Consider the following 20,989-nt stretch of genomic DNA (forward strand, 5'->3'; position numbering starts at 1 on the left):
TTACTGTTATATACCATTAGTACAGATCAGTGTTATTGTTATATACCATTAGTACAGCTCAGTGTTACTCTTATATACTGTTAGTACAGCTCAGTGTTACTGTTATATGCTGTTATTACAGCTCAGTGTTATTGTTATATACCGTTAGTACAGCCCAGTGTTACTCTTATATACTGTTAGTACAGCTCAGTGTTAATGTTATATACTGTTAGTACAGCTCAGTGTTAATGTTATATACCGTTAGTACAGCTCAGTGTTACTGTTATATATCATTAGTACAGCTCAGTTTTACTGTTATATACCATTAGTACAGCTCAGTGTTACTGTTATATACTGTTAATGCAGCTCGGTGTTACTGTTATGTGTTGTTAGTACAGCTCAGTGTTATTGTTATGTACCATTAGTAGAGATCAGTCTTATTGTTATATACTGTTAGTACAGCTCAGTGTAACTGTTATGTGCTGTTAGTACAACTCAGTGTTATTGTTATATACCATTAGTACAGCTCAGTGTTACTGTTATATACTGCTAGTACAGCTCAGTTTTGCTGTTATATTCTGTTAGTACAGCTCAGTGTTACTGTTATATACCGTTAGTACAGCTCAGTGTTATTGTTATATGCTGCTATTACAGCTCCAAGTCATTGTTATATACCGTCAGTACAGCTAAGTGTTACTCTTATATACTGTTAGTACAGCTCAGTGTTACTGTTATATGCTGTTATTACAGCTCAGTGTTATTGTTATATACCGTTAGTACAGCCCAGTGTTACTGTTATATACCGTTAGAACAGCTCATTGTTACTGTTATATACCGTTAGTAAAGCTCAGCGTTACTGTTATATACCGTTAGTACAGCTCAGTGTTACTGTTATATACCGTTAGTACAGCTCAGTGTTACTGTTATATGCTGTTAGTACAGCTCAGTTTTGCTGTAATATTCTGTTAGTACAGCTCAGTGTTACTGTTATATACCATTAGTACAGATCAGTGTTATTGTTATATACCATTAATACAGCTCAGTGTTATTGTTTTAGACAATTAGTACAGCTCAGTGTTACTGTTATATATATCGTTGGTACTGCTCAGTGTTAATGTTATATATCGTTAGTACAGCTCAGTGTGACTGTTATATGCTCTTATTACAGCTCAGTGTTATTGTTATAGACCGTTAGTACAGCTCAGTGTTACTCTTATATACTGTTAGTACAGCTCAGTGTTACTGTTATATGCTGTTATTACAGCTCAGTGTTGTTGTTATATACCGTTAGTACAGCTCAGTGTTACTCTTATATACCGTTAGTACAGCTCAGTGTTACTGTTATATGCTGTTATTACAGCTCAGTGTTATTGTTATATACCGTTAGTACAGCTCAGTGTTACTGTTATATACTGTTAGTACAGCTCAGTGTTAATGTTATATACTGTTAGTACAGCTCAGTGTTCATGTTATATACCGTTAGTACAGCTCAGTGTTACTGTTATGTGCTGTTAGTACAACTCAGTGTTATTGTTATATACCATTAGTACAGCTCAGTGATACTGTTATATACTGTTAGTACAGCTCAGTTTTGCTGTTATATACCGTTAGTACAGCTCAGTGTTAATGTTATATACTGTTAGTACAGCTCAGTGTTGCTGTTATATGTTGTTAGTACAGCTCAGTGTTATTGTTATATACCAATAGTACAGCTCAGTGTTACTGTTATGTGCTGTTAGTACAGCTCAGTGTTATTGTTATATACCGTTAGTAGAGCTCAGTGTTACTGTTGAATGCTGTTAGTACAGCTCAGTTTTGCTGTTATATTCTGTTAGTACAGCTCAGTGTTACTGTTATATACCATTAGTACAGATCAGTGTTATTGTTATATACCATTAGTACAGCTCAGTGTTACTCTTATATACTGTTAGTACAGCTCAGTGTTACTGTTATATGCTGTTATTACAGCTCAGTGTTATTGTTATATACCATTAGTACAGCTCAGTTTTGCTCTTATATTCTGTTAGTACAGCTCAGTGTTACTGTTATATACCGTTAGTACAGCTCAGTGTTACTGTTATATATTGTTAGTACAGCTCAGTGTTAATGTTATATACTGTTAGTAGAGCTCAGTGTTGCTGTTATATGCTGTTAGTACAGCTCAGTGTTACTCTTATATACTGTTAGTACAGCTCAGTGTTACTGTTATATACCGTTAGTACAGCTCAGTGTTACTGTTATATATACCGTTGGTACTGCTCAGTTATAATGTTAAATACCATTAGTACAGCTCAGTGTGGCTGTTATATGCTGTTATTACATCTCCGTGATATTGTTATAAACCGTCAGTACAGCTCAGTGTTTCTGTTATATGCTGTTATTACAGCTCAGTGTTACTCTTATATACTGTTAGTACAGCTCAGTGTTACTGTTATATGCTGTTATTACAGCTCAGTGTTGTTGTTATATACCGTTAGTACAGCTCAGTGTTACTCTTATATACCGTTAGTACAGCTCAGTGTTACTGTTATATGCTGTTATTACAGCTCAGTGTTATTGTTATATACCGTTAGTACAGCTCAGTGTTACGGTTATATACTGTTAGTACAGCTCAGTGTTAATGTTATATACTGTTAGTACAGCTCAGTGTTCATGTTATATACCGTTAGTACAGCTCAGTGTTACTGTTATGTGCTGTTAGTACAACTCAGTGTTATTGTTATATACCATTAGTACAGCTCAGTGATACTGTTATATACTGTTAGTACAGCTCAGTTTTGCTGTTATATACCGTTAGTACAGCTCAGTGTTAATGTTATATACTGTTAGTACAGCTCAGTGTTGCTGTTATATGTTGTTAGTACAGCTCAGTGTTATTGTTATATACCAATAGTACAGCTCAGTGTTACTGTTATGTGCTGTTAGTACAGCTCAGTGTTATTGTTATATACCGTTAGTAGAGCTCAGTGTTACTGTTGAATGCTGTTAGTACAGGTCAGTTTTGCTGTTATATTCTGTTAGTACAGCTCAGTGTTACTGTTATATACCATTAGTACAGATCAGTGTTATTGTTATATACCATTAGTACAGCTCAGTGTTACTCTTATATACTGTTAGTACAGCTCAGTGTTACTGTTATATGCTGTTATTACAGCTCAGTGTTATCGTTATATACCGTTAGTACAGCCCAGTGTTACTCTTATATACTGTTAGTACAGCTCAGTGTTAATGTTATATACTGTTAGTACAGCTCAGTGTTAATGTTATATACCGTTAGTACAGCTCAGTGTTACTGTTATATATCATTAGTACAGCTCAGTTTTACTGTTATATACCATTAGTACAGCTCAGTGTTACTGTTATATACTGTTAATGCAGCTCGGTGTTACTGTTATGTGTTGTTAGTACAGCTCAGTGTTATTGTTATGTACCATTAGTAGAGATCAGTCTTATTGTTATATACTGTTAGTACAGCTCAGTGTAACTGTTATGTGCTGTTAGTACAACTCAGTGTTATTGTTATATACCATTAGTACAGCTCAGTGTTACTGTTATATACTGCTAGTACAGCTCAGTTTTGCTGTTATATTCTGTTAGTACAGCTCAGTGTTACTGTTATATACCGTTAGTACAGCTCAGTGTTATTGTTATATGCTGCTATTACAGCTCCAAGTCATTGTTATATACCGTCAGTACAGCTAAGTGTTACTCTTATATACTGTTAGTACAGCTCAGTGTTACTGTTATATGCTGTTATTACAGCTCAGTGTTATTGTTATATACCGTTAGTACAGCCCAGTGTTACTGTTATATACCGTTAGAACAGCTCATTGTTACTGTTATATACCGTTAGTAAAGCTCAGCGTTACTGTTATATACCGTTAGTACAGCTCAGTGTTACTGTTATATACCGTTAGTACAGCTCAGTGTTACTGTTATATGCTGTTAGTACAGCTCAGTTTTGCTGTAATATTCTGTTAGTACAGCTCAGTGTTACTGTTATATACCATTAGTACAGATCAGTGTTATTGTTATATACCATTAATACAGCTCAGTGTTATTGTTTTAGACAATTAGTACAGCTCAGTGTTACTGTTATATATATCGTTGGTACTGCTCAGTGTTAATGTTATATATCGTTAGTACAGCTCAGTGTGACTGTTATATGCTCTTATTACAGCTCAGTGTTATTGTTATAGACCGTTAGTACAGCTCAGTGTTACTCTTATATACTGTTAGTACAGCTCAGTGTTACTGTTATATGCTGTTATTACAGCTCAGTGTTGTTGTTATATACCGTTAGTACAGCTCAGTGTTACTCTTATATACCGTTAGTACAGCTCAGTGTTACTGTTATATGCTGTTATTACAGCTCAGTGTTATTGTTATATACCGTTAGTACAGCTCAGTGTTACTGTTATATACTGTTAGTACAGCTCAGTGTTAATGTTATATACTGTTAGTACAGCTCAGTGTTCATGTTATATACCGTTAGTACAGCTCAGTGTTACTGTTATGTGCTGTTAGTACAACTCAGTGTTATTGTTATATACCATTAGTACAGCTCAGTGATACTGTTATATACTGTTAGTACAGCTCAGTTTTGCTGTTATATACCGTTAGTACAGCTCAGTGTTAATGTTATATACTGTTAGTACAGCTCAGTGTTGCTGTTATATGTTGTTAGTACAGCTCAGTGTTATTGTTATATACCAATAGTACAGCTCAGTGTTACTGTTATGTGCTGTTAGTACAGCTCAGTGTTATTGTTATATACCGTTAGTAGAGCTCAGTGTTACTGTTGAATGCTGTTAGTACAGCTCAGTTTTGCTGTTATATTCTGTTAGTACAGCTCAGTGTTACTGTTATATACCATTAGTACAGATCAGTGTTATTGTTATATACCATTAGTACAGCTCAGTGTTACTCTTATATACTGTTAGTACAGCTCAGTGTTACTGTTATATGCTGTTATTACAGCTCAGTGTTATTGTTATATACCATTAGTACAGCTCAGTTTTGCTCTTATATTCTGTTAGTACAGCTCAGTGTTACTGTTATATACCGTTAGTACAGCTCAGTGTTACTGTTATATATTGTTAGTACAGCTCAGTGTTAATGTTATATACTGTTAGTAGAGCTCAGTGTTGCTGTTATATGCTGTTAGTACAGCTCAGTGTTACTCTTATATACTGTTAGTACAGCTCAGTGTTACTGTTATATACCGTTAGTACAGCTCAGTGTTACTGTTATATATACCGTTGGTACTGCTCAGTTATAATGTTAAATACCATTAGTACAGCTCAGTGTGGCTGTTATATGCTGTTATTACATCTCCGTGATATTGTTATAAACCGTCAGTACAGCTCAGTGTTTCTGTTATATGCTGTTATTACAGCTCAGTGTTACTCTTATATACTGTTAGTACAGCTCAGTGTTACTGTTATATGCTGTTATTACAGCTCAGTGTTGTTGTTATATACCGTTAGTACAGCTCAGTGTTACTCTTATATACCGTTAGTACAGCTCAGTGTTACTGTTATATGCTGTTATTACAGCTCAGTGTTATTGTTATATACCGTTAGTACAGCTCAGTGTTACGGTTATATACTGTTAGTACAGCTCAGTGTTAATGTTATATACTGTTAGTACAGCTCAGTGTTCATGTTATATACCGTTAGTACAGCTCAGTGTTACTGTTATGTGCTGTTAGTACAACTCAGTGTTATTGTTATATACCATTAGTACAGCTCAGTGATACTGTTATATACTGTTAGTACAGCTCAGTTTTGCTGTTATATACCGTTAGTACAGCTCAGTGTTAATGTTATATACTGTTAGTACAGCTCAGTGTTGCTGTTATATGTTGTTAGTACAGCTCAGTGTTATTGTTATATACCAATAGTACAGCTCAGTGTTACTGTTATGTGCTGTTAGTACAGCTCAGTGTTATTGTTATATACCGTTAGTAGAGCTCAGTGTTACTGTTGAATGCTGTTAGTACAGGTCAGTTTTGCTGTTATATTCTGTTAGTACAGCTCAGTGTTACTGTTATATACCATTAGTACAGATCAGTGTTATTGTTATATACCATTAGTACAGCTCAGTGTTACTCTTATATACTGTTAGTACAGCTCAGTGTTACTGTTATATGCTGTTATTACAGCTCAGTGTTATTGTTATATACCGTTAGTACAGCCCAGTGTTACTCTTATATACTGTTAGTACAGCTCAGTGTTAATGTTATATACTGTTAGTACAGCTCAGTGTTAATGTTATATACCGTTAGTACAGCTCAGTGTTACTGTTATATATCATTAGTACAGCTCAGTTTTACTGTTATATACCATTAGTACAGCTCAGTGTTACTGTTATATACTGTTAATGCAGCTCGGTGTTACTGTTATGTGTTGTTAGTACAGCTCAGTGTTATTGTTATGTACCATTAGTAGAGATCAGTCTTATTGTTATATACTGTTAGTACAGCTCAGTGTAACTGTTATGTGCTGTTAGTACAACTCAGTGTTATTGTTATATACCATTAGTACAGCTCAGTGTTACTGTTATATACTGCTAGTACAGCTCAGTTTTGCTGTTATATTCTGTTAGTACAGCTCAGTGTTACTGTTATATACCGTTAGTACAGCTCAGTGTTATTGTTATATGCTGCTATTACAGCTCCAAGTCATTGTTATATACCGTCAGTACAGCTAAGTGTTACTCTTATATACTGTTAGTACAGCTCAGTGTTACTGTTATATGCTGTTATTAAAGCTCAGTGTTATTGTTATATACCGTTAGTACAGCCCAGTGTTACTGTTATATACCGTTAGAACAGCTCATTGTTACTGTTATATACCGTTAGTAAAGCTCAGCGTTACTGTTATATACCGTTAGTACAGCTCAGTGTTACTGTTATATACCGTTAGTACAGCTCAGTGTTACTGTTATATGCTGTTAGTACAGCTCAGTTTTGCTGTAATATTCTGTTAGTACAGCTCAGTGTTACTGTTATATACCATTAGTACAGATCAGTGTTATTGTTATATACCATTAATACAGCTCAGTGTTATTGTTTTAGACAATTAGTACAGCTCAGTGTTACTGTTATATATATCGTTGGTACTGCTCAGTGTTAATGTTATATATCGTTAGTACAGCTCAGTGTGACTGTTATATGCTCTTATTACAGCTCAGTGTTATTGTTATAGACCGTTAGTACAGCTCAGTGTTACTCTTATATACTGTTAGTACAGCTCAGTGTTACTGTTATATGCTGTTATTACAGCTCAGTGTTGTTGTTATATACCGTTAGTACAGCTCAGTGTTACTCTTATATACCGTTAGTACAGCTCAGTGTTACTGTTATATGCTGTTATTACAGCTCAGTGTTATTGTTATATACCGTTAGTACAGCTCAGTGTTACTGTTATATACTGTTAGTACAGCTCAGTGTTAATGTTATATACTGTTAGTACAGCTCAGTGTTCATGTTATATACCGTTAGTACAGCTCAGTGTTACTGTTATGTGCTGTTAGTACAACTCAGTGTTATTGTTATATACCATTAGTACAGCTCAGTGATACTGTTATATACTGTTAGTACAGCTCAGTTTTGCTGTTATATACCGTTAGTACAGCTCAGTGTTAATGTTATATACTGTTAGTACAGCTCAGTGTTGCTGTTATATGTTGTTAGTACAGCTCAGTGTTATTGTTATATACCAATAGTACAGCTCAGTGTTACTGTTATGTGCTGTTAGTACAGCTCAGTGTTATTGTTATATACCGTTAGTAGAGCTCAGTGTTACTGTTGAATGCTGTTAGTACAGCTCAGTTTTGCTGTTATATTCTGTTAGTACAGCTCAGTGTTACTGTTATATACCATTAGTACAGATCAGTGTTATTGTTATATACCATTAGTACAGCTCAGTGTTACTCTTATATACTGTTAGTACAGCTCAGTGTTACTGTTATATGCTGTTATTACAGCTCAGTGTTATTGTTATATACCATTAGTACAGCTCAGTTTTGCTCTTATATTCTGTTAGTACAGCTCAGTGTTACTGTTATATACCGTTAGTACAGCTCAGTGTTACTGTTATATATTGTTAGTACAGCTCAGTGTTAATGTTATATACTGTTAGTAGAGCTCAGTGTTGCTGTTATATGCTGTTAGTACAGCTCAGTGTTACTCTTATATACTGTTAGTACAGCTCAGTGTTACTGTTATATACCGTTAGTACAGCTCAGTGTTACTGTTATATATACCGTTGGTACTGCTCAGTTATAATGTTAAATACCATTAGTACAGCTCAGTGTGGCTGTTATATGCTGTTATTACATCTCCGTGATATTGTTATAAACCGTCAGTACAGCTCAGTGTTTCTGTTATATGCTGTTATTACAGCTCAGTGTTATTGTTATTTACCGTTAGTACAGCTCAGTGTTACTCTTATATACTGTTAGTACAGCTCAGTGTTACTGTTATATGCTGTTATTACAGCTCAGTGTTATTGTTATATACCGTTAGTACAGCTCAGTGTTACTCTTATATACTGTTAGTACAGCTCAGTGTTACTCTTATATACTGTTAGTACAGCTCAGTGTTACTGTTATATACCGTTAGTACAGCTCAGTGTTACTGTTATATATACCGTTGGTACTGCTCAGATATAATGTTATATACCATTAGTACAGCTCAGTGTGACTGTTATATGCTGTTATTACAGCTCCCTGTTATTGTTATATACCGTCAGTACAGCTCAGTGTTTCTGTTATATGCTGTTATTACAGCTCAGTGTTATTGTTATTTACCATTAGTACAGCTCAGTGTTAATGTTATATGCTGTTAGTACTGCTCAGCGTTACTGTTATATACTGTTAGTACAGCTCAGTGTTAATGTTATATGCTGTTAGTACAGCTCAGTGTTAATGTTATATGCTGTTAGTACAGCTCAGTGTTACTCTTATATACTGTTAGTACAGCTCAGTGTTAATGTTATATGCTGTTAGTACAGCTCAGTGTTAATGTTATATTCTGTTAGTACAGCTCAGTGTTAATGTTATATGCTGTTAGTACAGCTCAGTGTTAATGTTATATACTGTTAGTACAGCTCAGTGTTACTTTTATATACTGTTAGTACAGCTCAGTGTTAATGTTATATGCTGTTAGTACAGCTCAGTGTTAATGTTATATGCTGTTAGTACAGCTCAGTGTTAATGTTATATGCTGTTAGTACAGCTCAGTGTTAATGTTATATGCTGTTAGTACAGCTCAGTGTTTTTGGCACCAAGCCCATACATCTGATGGCTTGGGGACTTTGAAGACATTCCTCAGTGGATATAAATAGTGTATTTACTTCTCAGACAATAGAACCAAGATAACTTCCCTCGCCTTGACCACATTCTGTGAGGGATTGCGCAATGTCTCACGTACACGGTCTGTTTTTTTGTTGTTTTTTGCTCTAGAACTACACCGCTGATTCACATAATCAACTCATCATCAAGCTTTGATTTATTTGAATCAGCTGTGTAGTGCTAGGGCAAAAACCTAAATGTGCACCCCTTGGAGTCCCAAGGACCGAGTTTGGGAAACCCTGGCCTATAACACTGCATTTGGACTTACATCCTCTTCGTCATGACCGATCCAACATGAAACGTGACCCAGGTCAAGTGTAATAAGTTCTGATCAGCTATCTATAGAACAGAGGTTATATGTGGCCTGTCTGGGAATTAAAACCACAGCCTTGGAGTGGCTAACCCATTTCCTCCAAATATAATTTGTCAGTCTCCGCATCTCCATTTGTTTAACCCTTCTCTCTTTGTGATGTGTGCATGATATAACAACAGTCGTTTTCAGTCCCCAGATTTGCCACATCTGGAGACCTGACGCACATCTTCCTTGACATCACTGTCATATGGCTCATGTCTGCAACATGACCAGTTGTGGATTAATTTGTCATGCTATAAACGCCTGAGGCTTTGCGGTTTGAAAATGTTAAAAAAAGGTAGATGAACAGTTGGAATCCAAAGCAGAGGCATTCAGCCTACTGTTTAATTAGACTAAGCCATATAAGCCTTATATTGCAATATCATACAGAACAAAGAGGATTAAAGATTTAAGCTTGGTAACGGACGTTAAGCCATTGTTGAACCAATACACAGAGGTTCCATGTCACTGGTGGCCTGCCTGCGCACAAAGCCGATGACAATCACGGACTGCTAACAAAACACAGAAGAGGAAGTAGTAGACCAACTAAAACATGTTTAATCTAATATTTTTCTCACTTCCTTTCTCACACACACAAATGCAAACACGCAAGCATGCACACACACACGCGCTATATTATGGACAAATTTTGAGTTTTCTAAAATGAAATATTTGGCTGAAGATTATAATAATTTCAGCAATAAATCATGTTAGGTTATAATTATGATACAAGGCGTCTCAAACCATTGGTCAATTTTCATGATCTTCCTTTCTCATTAGGATAAAATAATATAAGCAAGTGTAAAGTGTGATCGATCTACCTGCTTACATACATTGTCTACAAGTGTCTAAAAAAGGCACACTGTCATATTTTGATATCATGATAATCTGATTGATAAAAGTTCATTCATAGGTGGTTTTGTAAACCATAGAATATGCCATGCCAATGCATTCCTGACACAGCATGGTGCCAGCAGTGTCGAGTGCATGTTTCAGCCCCATGGACAGCAGTGCCTGGGTTTGGGGGTTCAGCAATGAGATAGACCTGAGGTCCACTCAAACCCATCTGATAGAAGTTGTAATCAATACCATTTTAGATTTTTTTTTTAATTGACTGAAAACTACATCAAATTATGAGGGTGCAGTGAGATACCCAATGGGTTGGACGATACTTTTCTCGTCAATCATCTTAAAAAAACTTCTGGAAATAAACCAATCCTCTATCGTTAACACAATGGAAAAGTCAAATGCTGTATTATCTAAATGTTGAAAGTGCGTGGGCGACGGAGAGAAAAAAATGTGTGCAGTTTGAGACCATGTGGCGGAGAGTGATATCTGGGTGCTGGAGCTGGGTATGTGAGCAGGTGTGTCTGGGCAGGGGTGATGTGGATGTTTGTGTGCATCGGTGTGTTGTTGTTTGTATGTGTATGTTTTGTTTTGTTTAAAGAAATACAGAAATAAAATCTTTACATTCTGACACCTCTGTCAAACTCGATCAAGCAATTGCAGTCATTTGTAATCATTTTGGATAGGCTACTCATCAAAAGTAGACGCTACACCGCTGTTCTCACTCTCATTCCTTATTGACGACAGTGTGATGAATGATTCATGTTTAGAATCTAAAACTCCCAGTGCCCCACACAGCTCTATCAGCTCTGCAATCTGGGTTTATGACATCACTTTTACTCTGAACTAAATTATAATTTCCTTTTTTTAATCTAGATTTGACATAAAATATTAAAGTACAGAAAAGAACGGGTTGTACAAAGGTGCTGGAATTATTATGCTTTGGCCTACATACCTTAGCTACATCACTGAATATTAAATGAATTCTTAACTTTGAAAGCAGGGGACAATATGATTCAGTAGTCATATTAAACCATCAATGACAATATATATATATTTTGCTTTTGTTTAATACATCCTATTCCCTCTGTACATTGTTTCTAATATTCACATATTGGTGCACAACACGAGATATTTTGATACGATATCATCATATTATTTACATATAAAAGTTCATTTTGAAACTAATAGTCATTCAGAGGTGTAGGGCTGAGCGCTGGATACGATGAGCAGTGAAGCACAGTCAATCAGTCATGGCCATCAAAGTGACCCTTCTTTTCAAGTGGCATTAGTGCGTTTTGAAGTCCGGCAAACGATTTTCTTAAACGCCTTACGGAAATCCCTGTTGAAAATGGTATATATGATAGGGTTCACGGAGCTGTTGCAGTAACCAATCCAGAAGAAGGTGTTGAAGAGCGCCCCGGGTATGTAGCAGCTCTCCCTGCAGATCGCGTGCAGGCTATATGTGAAGAAGAAGGGGAACCAGCAGAGCACAAACACCCCCATCACCACAGCCAGCACGAACGTGAATCGCTTCTCACGCATCTGGGCCACTTTGGTCTTGGACGAGGCCGCCGCAAGGTGCTGCCGCTGGGCCGCCAGGGCCGGGTTGGCTGCGTTTTTAGGGTCTTGGAAAAGCTGCGTGGCGCGCGCCGAGGCCCAAGATAGGCGGCAGCTCTGGTGTGGGCAGCAGTCCGAGCCCTCCACCTTCATTCGCTTGGAGAAGCGGTGGTTACGGGGTTTGTTGTCCGATGCACAGCAGCTCTCCTCTAGGTCGATATCATCCAGTTCCTCCTGCCTGTGGTGGTCCTCGGAGCTCTGGCTACTGGGGCTCTCTATCTCCATCCGCTCCTTCCTCACGAAGCACGTCTCTGACTGGGAGGGCTGCCTCTCCAGGCCATTCTTAGCCACGAACACCGTGGAAGAGCGCTGCTTGGCCACTTTATAGATCTTACAGTAGACTAGGATCATGATGAGGCCCGGGGCAAAGAAGGAGACGAGGCAAGAGGACAGAATGTACCAGGTTTCGTTGTTTAACAGACACTCGTGCTCATCATGCTTGGTCATGATAAGAGGCGGAAAGGAGATGACGGCGGAGATGACCCACACCATGGCTATCATGGACTTGATACGCTTGGGGGTCCGCTTCAGATTATAGCTCACAGCCTTGGTGACGGACCAGTAGCGGTCCAGGCTGATGGCGCACAGGTGGACTATAGACGAGGTGCAGAAGAGGACGTCCAGTGCCAGATAAAAGGCGCACCAGGGGCTCCCAAAGTACCAGTAACCCATGACCTCATTGGCAAGGGAGAACGGGATGACCAGTGTGGCTACAAGGATGTCCGCGCATGCCAGGGACACCAGGAAAAGGTTCTGGGGCGCGCGGAGAGCCCTGCTGGTGAGCACGGCCACGATGACCAGCACGTTACCAATGATGGTGACCAGAATGATTATGGTGACCAGCAGGATGATGAGCGCAGAGCCCAGTTCCGTGTGCGGAAGAGGTCTCGGTGCGCTCGAAGTGTTGGCATCCTGCAAGGTGTTGTAGGTAACGGTGATAAACTTGGCTACATCCATCATAAACGCATCTTCTCCTGGGTGATTTATAGCGTGCGCCTTTCCACCCCCAAACAGCTTAACTTGGAAGCATTCAATTGTTGATCAAGTCATTAGTCTTAAAGCATTTAATCAATGGAGACGTGCTGTGCGCTAAGGTGTGTGATCAGTGAACAGATATAGCCTAGAGCACATAGGTCAAATACGTGAGGACCCTCAGCGTCCTGGCGAGCTGCCCTCATCTTCAGTTCCATAGAGGAGGGTCCGCAACAGCTCCGTGCTCCGTACTCACAGCGTATTGAGTATGTTTTTGCCACTATGAAGTCCGGAATCCAAATGAGTAAGTCTCCATATTAGGGTGATATTCCAGCAGCATCAAAACATTTTGTTTCCGTTATCTCTCTGTCGGTCTCGTGCGCAGTGCTGTATGTTGTTTTGTTAAAAGAGTGTCCTCGGTGAAGCACAAGAGGCAGCACGCGCTGCGAGATGGAGACGCTGCTCGTGGTATATGTGTGCATGCAGGAGTGAAGTGGGGGATATCACTCCTAAGACCAACCCATCGCCAAGCTTAGCGAGACAGAAAGAAAGAGAGAGAGAGAGAGAGAGAGAGAGAGAGAGAGAGAGAGAGAGAGAGAGAGAGAGAGAGAGAGAGAGAGAGAGAGAGAGAGAGAGAGAGAGAGAGAGAGAGAGAGAGAGAGAGGGAGGTCTGGGTTTACTTTGGATAAGGAACAGTTGAAGGGAGACTGCTCCTACAATTATCTAATTGGTCCTTTATTCAGCTCTCATGCACAGAAAGAAAGCCATTACAGCCCACCTACAGATGGTAATGGAAGTTGATTCATAAACATAAGAATAATTTAACCATCAACTGTTATTAGCATCCATTATTTCATTTTGATAACAAATGGAGAACAGCATGAATGGCATGTTGGTATGCTGGTATGTTGACTTGAGGTGAGGATCATGACTGGAAAGTGAGATCATTTGAGCAGGAAACAATGTGTCTGCTGACTGGATCATATGATGGTATGGTGTGTTAGGTTCAAGGCATAGCAGCTTCAGGGCCAGACAATGGACTATGTTTAGGATCATCATCTGCATTAGTAGGAGATTAGGGACAAACAAATAAGGACTATACCATTTTTACAATGTCACAGGTTTTTTAAATGCTTTCATAGTGTTCGTTTTCACTACTTGAACTTCAGTCATCATGCAATGCTGAGCTGATAACAAAGAGATGGAATCTGAACCAGTAACTTAGCTATGTTTTAAATAATGATGTCTCAATTTACAGAGAAAAGCATGCCTAATTATCCTATCAGTGATGACATGTTGTGCATTCTACATTCACCTCTCTCTTTCTCCCATATTACACAATGAGACAGAAAGGGGGGGGGTTCATGTATGTGTGTATGTTATCAGGGAGGCTCAGTTCTAGCCTCCCTCTGCAGGGATACATGCAGCAGTGGTCTCTTACCTCCCCACCACCAACCCCCAACCTGCACCCATCCATCACTGAGTCTAAACTGTAACTTCCAGTGAGTGCTGAGAGGTTCTCCTCACCTAAAGTGTGACTGTCAAAGTGGATCAGAGCGAGGTCTGGTGATGCAGATATGCCCCTAGTGCTCCACCTGTAATACAGACACAGCCCCAGCCCCACCTCAGCTCACCTCTGCTCCAGTCCAGTCATTATCAGGACAACATGCTTTTTGAGATAGCAGAAGAGCAGAAAAAAATTTCAGACAACCCTAAAACATTTCAGACAACCCCAAAACATTTCAGACAACCCCAAAACATTTCAGACAATGTCACGCTTGTCGTCGTAGAGAGAAAGGGACTAATGCGCAGCGGGTTTCGTGCTCAACATATTTATTTATAAAATAATGCGAACACCACGGAAGAAAACAATAAACAAACTAACGACATGAAACAGTGAAAGCAGGCTCAACAAAAAGCAGTGCTCTCAAACAACTACCCACGAAAAACAAAGACAAACACACCCTACTATATAGGACTCCCAATCAAAGGCAACTCAATACACCTGCCTTCAATTGAGAGTCCAACCCCAATCAACTAGACATAGAAACACAGACATAGACCAGTGACAAACCCCATACTACATACATCAACTACCCTCTGCCACGTCCTGACCAAACTACAATAACCAAATATACTCTATACTGGTCAGGACGTGACAGTACCCCCTCCCCCAAAGGTGCAGACCCCGGAATGCACCGACACAAAACACAGAAAAAAACCCAAACAAAAAGGGAGGGAAGGGAGGGTGGCTGCCGTCAATGACGGCACAGTGCTACACCCCCCCTCCCCAACCCACCTATATGGGAGGCGGTTCAGGTGCGGGATGTGGACTCCGCTCCATCCCTGACGTAGTCCACTTAAGTGGCGCCCCTGACCTCGCCCAACTGGCGGGCGATTCTTGCTGCGCCCGGCTGGCGGGCGGCGATGGCTGCGCCCGGCTGGCGGGCCACTCTGGCAGATCCGGCATGGCGGGCCACTCTGGCAGATCCGGCACGGCGGGCCACTCTGGCAGATCCGGCACGGCGGCCCACTCTGGCAGATCCGGCACGGCGGCCCACTCTGGCAGATCCGGAACGGCGGGCCACTCTGGCAGATCCGGAACGGCGGGCCGCTCTGGCAGCTCCGGACAGGCGGGCCGCTCTGGCAGCTCCTGACAGGCGGGCGGCTCTGGCGGCTCCTGACTGGCGGGCGGCTCTGGCGGCTCCTGACTGGCGGGCGGCTCTGACGGCTCCTGACTGGCGGGCGGCTCTGGCGGCTCCTGACTGGCGGGCGGCTCTGGCAGCTCCTGACTGGCGGGCGGCTCTGGCAGCTCCTGACTGGCGGGCGGCCCTGGCAGCTCCTGACTGGCAGGCGGCTCTGGCAGCTCCTGACTGGCAGGCGGCTCTGGCAGCACCAGACTGGCGAGGCTTGGCTGACGCACTAGATGCCTGATGCGTGGGGCTGGTACAGGATGTGCCAGTCTGGGCACACGCACCTTAGGGCTAGTGCGGGGAGCGGGAACAGGCCGAGTCAGACTGGGCTGACGCACCTCAAGGCTCGTGCGTGTAGCAGGAAACACTGGACCGTAGAGGCGCACTGGCGGTCTTGAGCGCAGGACTGGCATCACCCCTAATGGCTGGACGCCCACTTTCCCCTGGCACATGCGGGGTGCTGGTACTGCGCGTACTGGCCTGAAAATGCTCGGCCTCGCCACCATACCCATCATCCCAAAGCACGTGACCTGTCCAGTTCGTCTCTGCCTAAAAAGGGTACGGGGAGCTGGCCTGGGGCTCCATACTCTCCCCGCCAAACTGCCCTTGTGCCCCCCCCAAAAAGATTCTTGGGTATGCCTCTCGGGCTCCTTTACCAGCCGTGTTCCCCGGTCCTCGCCAGATATCCTCCGCTGCTTGGTCCTGGTATGGTGGGTAGTTCTGTCACGCTTGTCGTCGTAGAGAGAAAGGGACCAATGCGCAGCGGGTTTCGTGCTCAACATATTTATTTATAAAATAATGCGAACACCACGGAAGAAAACAATAAACAAACTAACGACATGAAACAGTGAAAGCAGGCTCAACAAAAAGCAGTGCTCTCAAACAACTACCCACGAAAAACAAAGACAAACACACCCTACTATATAGGACTCCCAATCAAAGGCAACTCAACACACCTGCCTTCAATTGAGAGTCCAACCTCAATCAACTAGACATAGAAACACAGACATAGACCAGTGACAAACCCCATAATACATACATCAACTACCCTCTGCCACGTCCTGACCAAACTACAATAACCAAATATACTCTATACTGGTCAGGAAGTGACAGACAACACTGAAACATTTCACACAGACCAGAACATTTTTAACTCATCCAGTTGTAAAGCTATTTTTAACCTTGACGATGTGAAAGACCAGAGGGAGAATTAAGAGCAATTTTATAATTGGTATCATGTAAAGTACATGTATGTGACTTCAATAAAGGCATTGTAGTTGTGGTTTGAATAATTGTAGACATAACCGGCATTGTCACGTCCTGACCATTGAGTGCTCTTATTTTCTATGGTAGAGTAGGTCAGGGCGTGACTGGGGGGTTTGTTCTAGTTTCTTTTTTCTATGTTGGGGTTTTTGTATGATCCCCAATTAGAGGCAGCTGGTCATCGTTGTCTCTAATTGGGGATCATATTTAAGTAGTTGTTTTTCCCACCAGTGTTTGTGGGAGATTATTTGGAGTCATGTTGCACCGCTGTCGTCACGGTTTGTGGTTTGTTTATAGTTTTTTGTTTGGCTATAGTTTCACTATATAATAAAGATGTGGAACGATACGCCTGCTGCACCTTGGTCTCCTTCCTACGACGATCGTGACAGGCATCAACTTTTCCCCCCATAAGTAGATGCAGTCCTGTACTGTGTTGTCTTCAGTATTCAGGTGCTGGCACAGTCTAGATAAAGAAAAACAGCGCTCCCATTTATCAAGGTCTGATGAAAAAACAAATCTTGGACTGACTGGCATTACTTCAGCAATCTCCTCAACAGCACAGAAAAGGTTTAAGACAGCGTCAGGACAATCATCAACCACACTCAAAGAAATGTGGTTTACAGTACAGTGATGGAAAAAAGTATTTGATCCCCTGCTGATTTTGTACGTTTGCCCACTGACAAAGAAATGATCAGTCTATAATTTTAATGGTAGGTTTATTTGAACAGTGAGAGCCAGAATAACAACAAAAAAATCCAGAAAAACGCATGTCAAAAATGTTATAAATTGATTTGCATTTTAATGAGGGAAATAAGTATTTGACCCCTCTGCAAAACATGACTTAGTACTTGGTGGCAAAACCCTTGTTGGCAATCACAGAGGTCAGACGTTTCTTGTAGTTGGCCACCAGGTTTGCACACATCTCAGGAGGGTTTTGTCCCACTCCACTTTGCATATCTTCTCCAAGTCATTAAGGTTTCGAGGCTGACGTTTGGCAACTCGAACCTTCAGCTCCCTCCACAGATTTTCTATGGGATTAAGGTCTGGAGACTGGCTAGGCCACTCCTGGACCTTAATGTGCTTCTTTTTGAGCCACTCCTTTGTTGCCTTGGCCGTGTGTTTTGGGTCATTGTCATGCTGGAATACCCATCCACGACCCATTTTCAATGCTCTGGCTGAGGGAAGGAGGTTCTCACCCAAGATTTGACGGTACATGGCCCCGTCCATCGTCCCTTTGATGCGGTGAAGTTGTCCTGTCCCCTTAGCAGAAAAACACCCCCAACGCATAATGTTTCCACCTCCATGTTTGACGGTGGGGATGGTGTTCTTGGGGTCATAGGCAGCATTCCTCATCCTCCAAACACGGCGAGTTGAGTTGATGCCAAAGAGCTCCATTTTGGTTTCATCTGACCACAACACTTTCACCCAGTTGTCCTTTGAATCATTCAGATGTTCATTGGCAAACTTCAGACGGGCATGTATATGTGCTTTCTTGAGCATGGGGACCTTGCGGGCGCTGCAGGATTTCAATCCTTCACGGTGTAGTGTGTTACCAATTGTTTTCTTGGTGACTATGGTCCCAGCTGCCTTGAGATCATTGACAAGATCCTCCCGTGTAGTTCTGGGCTGATTCCTCACCGTTCTCATGATCATTGCAACTCCACGAGGTGAGATCTTGCATGGAGCCCCAGGCCGAGGGAGATTGACAGTTCTTTTGTCTTTCTTTCATTTGCGAATAATCGCACCAACTGTTGTCACCTTCTCACCAAGCTGCTTGGCGATGGTCTTGTAGCCCATTCCAGCCTTGTGTAGGTCTACAATCTTGTCCCTGACATCCTTGGAGAGCTCTTTGGTCTTGGCTATGGTGGAGAGTTTGGAATCTGATTGATTGATTGCTTCTGTGGACAGGTGTCTTTTATACAGGTAACAAGCTGAGATTAGGAGCAATTCCTTTAAAAGTGTGCTCCTAATCTCAGCTCGTTACCTGTATAAAAGACACCTGGGAGCCAGAAATCTTTCTGATTGAGAGGGGGTCAAATACTTATTTCCCTCATTAAAATGCAAATCAATTTATAACATTTTTGACATGCGTTTTTCTGGATTTTTTTGTTGTTATTCTGTCTCTCACTGTTCAAATAAACCTACCATTAAAAGTATAGACTGATAATTTCTTTGTCAGTGGGCAAATGTACAAAATCAGCAGGGGATCAAATACTTTTTTCCATCACTGTAAATATCAGTTTTGACGGGGCCACACTGGAGAGGGTGAAAAGCTTCAACCACTTCTGTACACACCTTTTCTATTCCTATATGCAAACCTCCCCCTTTTTCCTCCAAACATAACGATGGTCATTATGGCCAAACATTTCTATTTTTCTTTCATCAGACCAGAGGACATGTCTCCAAAAAGTACGATCTTTGTCCCATGTGCAGTTGCAAACCATAGTCTGTCTTTTTTATGCCGGTTTTGGAGCAGTGGCTTCTTCCTTACTGAGGGGCCTTTCAGGTTGTGTCGATAGAGGACTTGTTTTACTGTGGATATAGATACTTTTGTACCTGTTTCCTCCAGCATCTTCACAAGGTCCTTTGCTGTTGTTGTGGGATTGATTTGCACTTTTCGCACCAAAGTACGTTCATCTCTAGGAGACAGAATGCGTCTCCTTCCTGAGCGGTATGACGGCTGCGTGGTCCCATGGTGTCTATTGTTTGTACAGATGAAAGTGGTACCTTCAGGTGTTTGGAAATTGCTCCCAAAGATGAACCAGACTTGTGGAGGTCTACAATTTTTTTTCTGAGGTCTTGGCTGATTTCTTTTGATTTTCCCATGATGTCGAGCAAAGGGGCACTGAGTTTGAAGGTAGGCCTTGAAATACATCCACAGGTACACCTCCAATTGACTCAAATTATGTCAATTAGCCTATCAGAAGCTTCTAAAGCCATTGCATAATTTTCTGGAATTTTTCCAAGCTGTTTAAAGGCACAGTCAACTTAGTGTATGCAAACTCCTGACCCACTGGAATGTTGATACAGTGAATTTTAAGTGAAATAATCTGTCTGTAAATCAAATCAAATCAAATGTATTTATATAGCCCTTCTTACATCAGCTGATATCTCAAAGTGCTGTACAGAAACCCAGCCTAAAACCCCAAACAGCAAGCAATGCAGGTGTTGAAGCACGGTGGCTAGGAAAAACTCCCTAGAAAGGCCAAAACCTAGGAAGAAACCTAGAGAGGAACCAGGCTATGAGGGGTGGCCAGTCCATTTCTGGCTGTGCCGGGTGGAGATTATAACAGCACATGGCCTAGATGTTCAAATGTTCATAAATGACCAGTATTGCCAAATAATAATAATCATTGTAGTTGTCGAGGGTGCAACAAGTCAGTAACACAAGAGTAAGTGTCAGTTGGCTTTTTCATAGCCGATCTTTGAGAGTATCTCTACCGCTCCTGCTGTCTCTAGAGAGTTCAAAACAGCAGGTCTGGGACAGGTAGCATGTCCGGTGAATAAGTCAGGGTTCCAGCAGGTCTGGGACAACAGGTCTGGGACAGGTAGCACGTCCGGTGAACAGGTCAGGGTTCCATAGCTGTAGGCAGAACAGTTGGAACTGGAGCAGCAGCACAGCCAGGTGAACTGGGGACAGCAAGGAGTCATCAAGCCAGGTAGTCCTGAGGCATGGTCCTAGGGCTCAGGTCCTCCGAGAGAGAGAAAGAGAGAAAGAGAGAATTAGAGAGAGCATATTTAAATTCACACAGGACACCGGAAAAGACAAGAGAAATACTCCAGATGTGACAGACTGACCCTAGCCCCCCGACACATAAACTACTGCAGCATAAATACTGGAGGCTGAGACAGGAGGGGTCAGGAGACACTGTGGCCCCATCCGATGAAACCCCCGGACAGGGCC

At 41.3% G+C, this 20,989-nt stretch overlaps 1 protein-coding gene across 1 annotated transcript; it reads right to left on the minus strand.

The window, feature by feature from the left end:
• Positions 1 to 10,951: 10,951 nt before the first annotated feature.
• On the minus strand, positions 10,952 to 13,619 carry LOC106611869 (alpha-2Db adrenergic receptor). The gene has a single exon (XM_014212486.2). It carries the CDS (start codon positions 13,115 to 13,117, stop codon positions 11,816 to 11,818), a length of 1,302 nt encoding a protein of 433 aa, XP_014067961.1. The 5' UTR covers positions 13,118 to 13,619; the 3' UTR covers positions 10,952 to 11,815.
• Positions 13,620 to 20,989: the final 7,370 nt, after the last annotated feature.

Source organism: Salmo salar, chromosome ssa09 (genome assembly GCF_905237065.1).
Source record: "Salmo salar chromosome ssa09, Ssal_v3.1, whole genome shotgun sequence".
Lineage (NCBI taxonomy): Eukaryota > Metazoa > Chordata > Actinopteri > Salmoniformes > Salmonidae > Salmo > Salmo salar.